Source organism: Hetaerina americana, unplaced genomic scaffold (assembly GCF_022747635.1).
Source record: "Hetaerina americana unplaced genomic scaffold, ioHetAmer1.1.p SCAF_3, whole genome shotgun sequence".
Lineage (NCBI taxonomy): Eukaryota > Metazoa > Arthropoda > Insecta > Odonata > Calopterygidae > Hetaerina > Hetaerina americana.
In genome coordinates this window covers 91,788,033-91,795,555 of record NW_027286874.1, presented here as the reverse complement: position 1 = coordinate 91,795,555, position 7,523 = coordinate 91,788,033, and the positions used below count along the sequence as shown (strand labels likewise).

General features: G+C 36.6%; 1 protein-coding gene across 1 annotated transcript in view; it reads left to right on the top strand.

The window, feature by feature from the left end:
- Window positions 1-208: 208 nt before the first annotated feature.
- Window positions 209-7,523, top strand: part of LOC139690464 (collagen alpha-1(II) chain-like) — a 93,256-nt gene continuing 85,941 nt past the window's right edge. Inside the window, exon 1 of the mRNA XM_071587919.1 lies at window positions 209-518. Within this exon, the coding sequence (XP_071444020.1) occupies window positions 209-518 (310 nt within the window). The remainder of the gene's footprint in view (window positions 519-7,523) is intronic.

Sequence of the window (7,523 nt, the reverse complement as noted above, 5' to 3'; positions counted from 1 at the left end):
CCCCATCACTCCGATTGACCCTCCTTCCCCCCATCTCTCTATCCCCCTCCACAATTCCCTTCTTTTTCTTCTGCTTCCACCCTGTGACACACCGACCGACGGCACCCCCATCCCGCACCTCCCCCCCTCGATTCCTCTGCACCCTCCCTCCCACCCTCCCTCCTTTTCTCCGCCTTCCCCTTGGCGGTTGTATCTGCACGGACCGGAGATGCGGCCCGTGCGTGGAGCAGACGCGAGGGATATCGGAAGGCAGGGAGGCTGGGGAGCCATGGGCAGCGCCCGACTTCTGCTTCTCACCCTGCTGGTGGCCGCGCCAGCGCTACTGGAGGCGGCAAGGCCTAGGGTACCACAGGGAAAGGCCGCGCAGCAGAGGATCCACAACAAGAGACAGGCGGAAGGAGATTCCCCCGGATACCCAGATTACGAATACGGAGAGTACTACGAGGAGTACGAGGATGGACAACAGACGGGAGCAGAGGGGGCTGCGGCCGGAGCCGGCCAAGGTACGCCGGCCCCTGGTGAGTTACCCTGACCAATGCGATATATTTTTCGACCGGGGGAAAAAGGACCATAGCCAATTAATATTTGGGTTGCTGTGGATATGCATGAAATTTTGCAACGTATTTTTCTCAGGGAAAACATCCATAATTACCTCAAAGGTAAAGTTTATTAGAAAGATTCATGGATTAATCATAAAGTATACTTACAGCTTTGCATTAATAGATGCAGTACGTGAAGAGGACAGTCTGCTATAAATTTGCCTGTCTCGAATTGGGGGGTTAACTCATGCTACGATAGATATATCAGGAAAATCTGAAATTACACTGACCTCCTTCCCAAGTTCGGTAGTATGTCTTACAACAATATGAAAGTAGAAGCTATGCGGTGTAAAGATAACATTTACTCATCAATATCCCATCACGTTAAATAAAGTTAAAACTACTATATGCATAAAATAATGGATTAAGATAATTAGAACTACACTGAGAAATAATAAATTTTCTATTAAAGTGATAGATATCATAAATACATAGTTATAAAATAAATAATTTCTTTAACTCGGAGGCATAACTGAATCATTTTTATTTTGCTCCTAAAATATGTACCAGGCTTGGACCGTGATATTATTATAATTGACTGCATATTTTGTTATCGTAATCACTAAGTTTTGTCTAGGGTAATATTTTATTTGGTAATAAGTAAATATTTTTCAAGCATGCTAATACATACATTAATTATACATCAAATCTAATATTTAATTATTTTATATTTAGGTGTTTTATTAGGAGTAAAAAGGATGAATTTATAAACCACGCAACCGTTCCTCACATATCCTGAAAAAAATATCCCTGTTCAATATTCGCTTATTTAGAATTCGTAATAATTCTTGTTATTTAGAGTTGTAGTCAACGGTAAGAAAGCTTTATATAATAGTTGAATATAAATAATAAAAATATTTGGGTACAAATTTACATTACTTTCTTCTAAGAATGTTAACCAAACCAATCGTTTGATCATTATCATTAGCCCCGGAGGAATAAAAAATGTGATATAAAGACATTTGAATTTTCAGATAACCCCCCAATTGTATTCGTAACCTTTTCGTAAAATTATCCGGCTCGCGTCGATGAAATGGGTTCTTGAAGAATAACCGTTATCACCAAAGCAACCAACCCGAAGTTTGGTTTAATAGGCCAGAGTTAAACCCCACCTTAAGTCCTTAAAGACGAATGGCTCTCACTAGATTTTATCTGCGGCGGCGACTATCTGCTACCTGCATTTGTGAATAAATACGAAGATCGAGCACCCGATTTTTCAGTGGATAGGAGAAGATTTATTTCACATTTAGGAAACTAAAATGTATAGGATTTTTTTTCGCCTTAATATTCGTATAGAAGGCGTTGATGCCGGTTCATACTCCACTTTTTGGCGTCGGTCCTGTTTCATTTCGTTAGATCAGAGCAATTCGAGGATTTTTTTGACGCAAAGAGTGAAAGGGCATACATAAGCCTTTATATAGCGGTCAAGTGGTAAGTTCACTCCATTCTGATATACTAATATGATCAGGGGAGGATGACGGAAATAAAGGACCATGAATCAGCTGTAATAAATCAGTCAGTAAGGAGAGAAATGCTGGCGACAGACGCGGAAGTGCTTGACCCGACGCGACGCGGTCGTTCTATAAATGGTAGCAAACAAACAGATTGTGAAAAAAATAAATGCTCAAAATGGGTTTTGTAACGTTACGCTAACTTCACGTTGAGTATATAATTAATAAATATTGAGGAAAAAGGATAAACTGTGGAATTGCGATGTTCCTAATTATCCATTCAGTTAAAAGGATTTTAAAGATCATATTTTTTATTTTTCTCCGGTAAGGTGGAGAGTTTGGAGGAATAATGCTTTTGTTGGAATAAGTAATTCGAAAGATAGGGATTTAGGGTCGATAAGGGATACATAAAGTCACGGGGAGTATTCAACTTCTTTCCTTTTTTGAGAATTCCTCATTATTTAACAGCTTAAAACAAATCATGTGCTTGCATCTTGACATAATTGTGTAATCAAATACTATACGGCAAGGCGGGATATGTGAGCACGACACTGGATTTGACAAGAAAACATATCTTCACTCATTGATACACCATAGTCCTTGTCGAGCAGGATATGTAAATCTAGATTTTGGCAACTATCAGCTTTGCGGGATCAGTGCATGAAGGGAAATATTACGGAAGATGAACAACCTATAAGCATAGGTGCTCAATTTTGGAATTGAAGAGTAATTCCCACCAGTAGGAATCGGAGAGAAGTGTGGGAGTAACGAGAAACACTTCCGTCGACTCTTGCCTGCTTGAATACTCTGTCAAAATTCTGTCTCTCTTGCCAAAGCCGTTATTTTCGAAATTCCGCGTAAAATTGCAAAAATGCAATACTTATACCAAATGAGACTTTTCCAGCAGAGAATTATTTTTTCCATTCCAAGTCCAGAAAGTCCATTCACGCCGGCTGACCGACGTGAATGGACTTTCTCTCTGGACTGGCATAAGTCCTAACCAACAATCCTGGTAATTTACAGCCAGTCGGTGCCTATTATTATCAAATTATTCCAGGGGTCTACTATCCTAGGGGTCACATAACCATAAGATGTCAATTGAAGTATCTTATGCATTGCATTACCATTGAAAACACATTATTTGATTAGCATCTTACTTTCTGTGTGTCATTAAAATTAGTAGCATTTTTCATTGAAACATTTCTTAGGCAATAATGAAATGAATACTCACTCATATGGAAGGAACTCAATTAAGGAAGAGATTAGAGCAAAGTGGAGCAAAGGATTAGACTTTCAAGAAATAAGATAATTTTCAATTGGAGATTACTCCACCCATGGCATGTTTCGGGCCACGGTAATGATTACACAAAACCTGGTATTGATACCTATGCGAGAGGGAGTAAATCTAAAATGTTATAATACTTCGTGCTGGTGCAATCGTTTCAATCTTTTTTCATCCAGTATATGACGAATTTGTTTTGAATAAAGCCTCTTTCAAGTCTCCACATACCTCCCGCTCAGTTTTAATGCTCCTTCTTAAAGGCTGAGCGAGGTATATTTAATCGGTATTCTAGTATTCTAAATGTCTATGAATTCTGTCCTCAGAATAAATCACAATCTAGCGTACTATTCCACAAAAATTCAAGACACATTTTTATTGTCCCCATTGGTCGTAATTCTCCTAGAAAATATTTTTTGAAAAAAATGAAGGGATTTCCCGATAAAATATTGATCGGGTAAGCTACGATATACACAAATCACCAAGCAGGAAGGATAATCTTCTGGTTTCATTCGTTCAGCATCTTACGCCAAGCAACCTGTTTTGAAGGAGAATGCGGAAATTGCAATCATCCCACCCAAGGTGATATACGTAACTGATTATAGATGAGGTTGAAGATCTATGTTTATGTGACATTCTAGTTAATTGATACTTGTTCAATCTCCACCAGTGTGTAGCAACTAACACTCATTAGTCTGAATGAGTATAGCGTGCTGAAGTGACGTTTTCCGTCACGTATCATTGCTGCTATTTAGTTTCCAAATCCTTTGAAAAAACAATTCTGAAAATAAACAATTTTACAATGCTCCGGCGAGTGCTAAAATTATTAAATATTCATAATTTTTGAGTGGTGTATTTCAAAATGTTTTGATGGACAAGGATTAATGATTCAGACGGAGACCCATGTGCCATGCATTGGGTTAACAACATCACTTCTGAATATACGAGTATATAACATGCCATTATACGTGGATAAAAAGTCTGCATTATCATTTCTTTAATACTTGATTAACTTACGGTAGGTTTCACGCAATCCATTTCTAACAATTTTCGGTAACATAATAGACTTGTTTTAAATGTAATATTTCTGTAATATAATTGTTTATGTTCATAAAACGCTATTATGGAAGTATTCCATCAGCTTCGTCAACCTCGATCTTCCGTTTTTAACTTCTATTCGACGTTTAATGGCCAAACCTGGGTTTCCTTTCTCATAGTCGTCATTTATTCAAAATACCCTTAAATTTAAGATAATTTAGAAGAGGAAGTAGGTAATTCTTCCCAAAGCCAAATATTTGATGGAGAGATGATTGTCTTCTCAAAATTTCTACAAATTTATTTCAGCATGAAATATCAGCGTATCTTTTTCGGTTAAGTCTCGAGGTTGCTCTCAGCTTTCGTGGTTCTGGAATATATAGCGTTAGTTTTTCTTGGATAGAGGTATAGATAATAACACAGAATTATGTGCTTCCTTAATAAAAAATGAGTCATTATTCAAGGGAAAAATCTAATACATCTGCTCCTGAGTTAGTCAAGTACTTATGTCAATGAAGTCTGTTATTAATTAATCTAAGTTGAGAACGTATAATTGAATTACTCAATTGTATTGTACTTTTTCAATCATTTATGCACTCAAATGAAAATTGATGATTACAGTCATCTTATTTCATTAATGAAATACATATCTGGTTTCTAGGAAGCATATACTTGAATATATGATGTCTTTCCACCATTTGCAATATAAAATGAACGAAAACTATACCTGTTTCTTTCAGATTTTCCGCTAGTGTAATCAAGTAACAGACAAAGTGAATGGTAGATTTATTTTAACTATTTCAATGGGCGAATGAATAACCATTCACCAATTTCTGACTCAATTATTTCTAAAGCAAATGATTGTTAAACTTTTTCTGTTCAAAATAATGAGGAATTCAAAATTATGTTATGCAATTCATTCCTAATTTCTGTCAGAGACCTCTTAAAGAAGTGAGGCGATGCTGAATGTATCACAAAATGGTTATAATTAAATTTTTGTTTTTTTTCTCTTCTAATGGATCAAGCCTTAATAAAAAAAGTGGAGTAATTACATTATGTTTTCTGGTGGTCAGTGTGTCTCTGGAGTTCCAGTAGCCCCATTATCATAATTCCAAGCGGCATAGCTACCAATTTTATTGGCAACATCCACGGTCGAGAGGACTCTTACTCGCGGTCTCTGGGTTACAGGTCAAGATATAATGATCTGATTGGCTTTGTTTGATTTGTGTTAAAAAAAATAACTTTTTTATATCATTTTTGACCCCCCCCCACAATTATGTATAGCAGACACTATTTTGGAATTTAGAGGATTTGATATGCAAGATAATGTTATAGTCAATTAAAGTTTACAGGATGCTGAGTAAAAATGGAAAACTTGAGTGATCTTACTCAAAGACTGACGGAAGTACGAGTTATCAGGCCAGGAAATACAGTAATTGGGGATGATTATAGAGTCCAGCGTCACTTTCACCTAGATCTCTCAAGGAGGGAAACTCATTAGATTCGACGCAGCTTTAAATAATCTATTCTCACTATTTCCCGGTGGGTATCAACCAATACTTCCAATTTTTTAGTTTATATATATATATATATATATATATATATATATATATGTATATATGTATATATATATACATATATATATATATATATATATATATATATATATATATATATATATATATATATATATATCTTTTAAATCGAACTTTTAAGAAGAATATGACAGAAAAGACAGATATAAGTCAATTGCGGAGGAAAATCCACCTAGGCGGGAATTGAATCCGCGTTGGCATCTGAGTTAGCCATCGAGGACGTTACCCTGCCGCCACTGGGGCCGGTTCTCTTACGTCAGCATGAAGATGATATAATTTACTACGTACGCCGTTGAAATACAAATTCAAGTTTAGCGATTTGTTTTTCAAGGTTGCGGCTGTGTTAACTGTACTGTTTTGGATGATGACTAGGATTCTATATCCCTAACCTCCGTTCCTAATCATCTCCACTGTGAGGCTACTTGAGAGAGCGCGCTGTCTACTAATGGGACGAAGAGGCGTGCCAGGCTGTACGAGGCAAAAGATCGCTTTTGAGAGGCCTTGTATTCGGATGACTTGAGCACCAAATAGGACAGCATTTTGCGTGGGCACACCTCTCATTTATGTAATAACTGGCTTTCCTTAGTTGCGGATGGACCTCAAAGCGAGCGCGAGCGGTATTTGGTAGGACATTTAATCACTGACTACAATACCCAGACCCCTCTTAGCGGACGTTCTAAAAAATTATCCAATGGTTCCAAAGAAAGGAATTCGCTGTCGCAGACGCGTTTTTGTGGCTACTCGCTTACTGGATCGTGACTCTCGTTCTCTATTCGTCCCTTGACCTTTTTAGGTCTGGCAAAGTCTCTTGATTTCTTTATTACTGATAAAACCAATGCTTTTTCTTTATTTTTCCATTGCAAACTTGAGCGGAATTCTACTCAATCTTTAATAATAGCAGTGGAAAAAAATCCATAGACCAGATTGAAAACCGAGTACACATTATTTCGTGGAGTAGTTTCATCATATAATGTTTTTCCAATAAATATATGTTTGTGCACTCAAATATATATTTTCCAATTCCATAATATTATGAGACGATGAATAAAATTAGAAAATATTTTTTTTTAGCTGAGGTCAAAATTAAGGTTATCGCTATCAAAACACGATTCCAGAGGCTTACTTAATTCTTAGATTAATGACTGGGCGTCTTTGAATTCGTCAATGAAATAATTGGATATAAATGAAGACACCACAGAAACATGAACAATAACACAATATTCAAAACTTGAAGAGGGTGATTCTTTCTGGTTCAATGAAATTGCTATCGGTCATTAATGAATGGACATTGGAATGGCATTCATATGGGATGAGTTTTCTTTCTCGCATGAGATGTATTTTGTATTTATTAGAGATTTTTACTTGACCGCTTCCTTTATACTATCCTCATAGATTGATAACAATGACTTCAATAAGAATAACCGCCAATGTTGAATAAGAAACAAATTCAACATTACAACTTTTATCATATTTGGGATACGATTTTCGTATCGTATTAATACGAATTGTTTTTTAAAGAAATGTAAATAATCCATAAGTCGGCCAATTCTGTGGAGAGATAGTT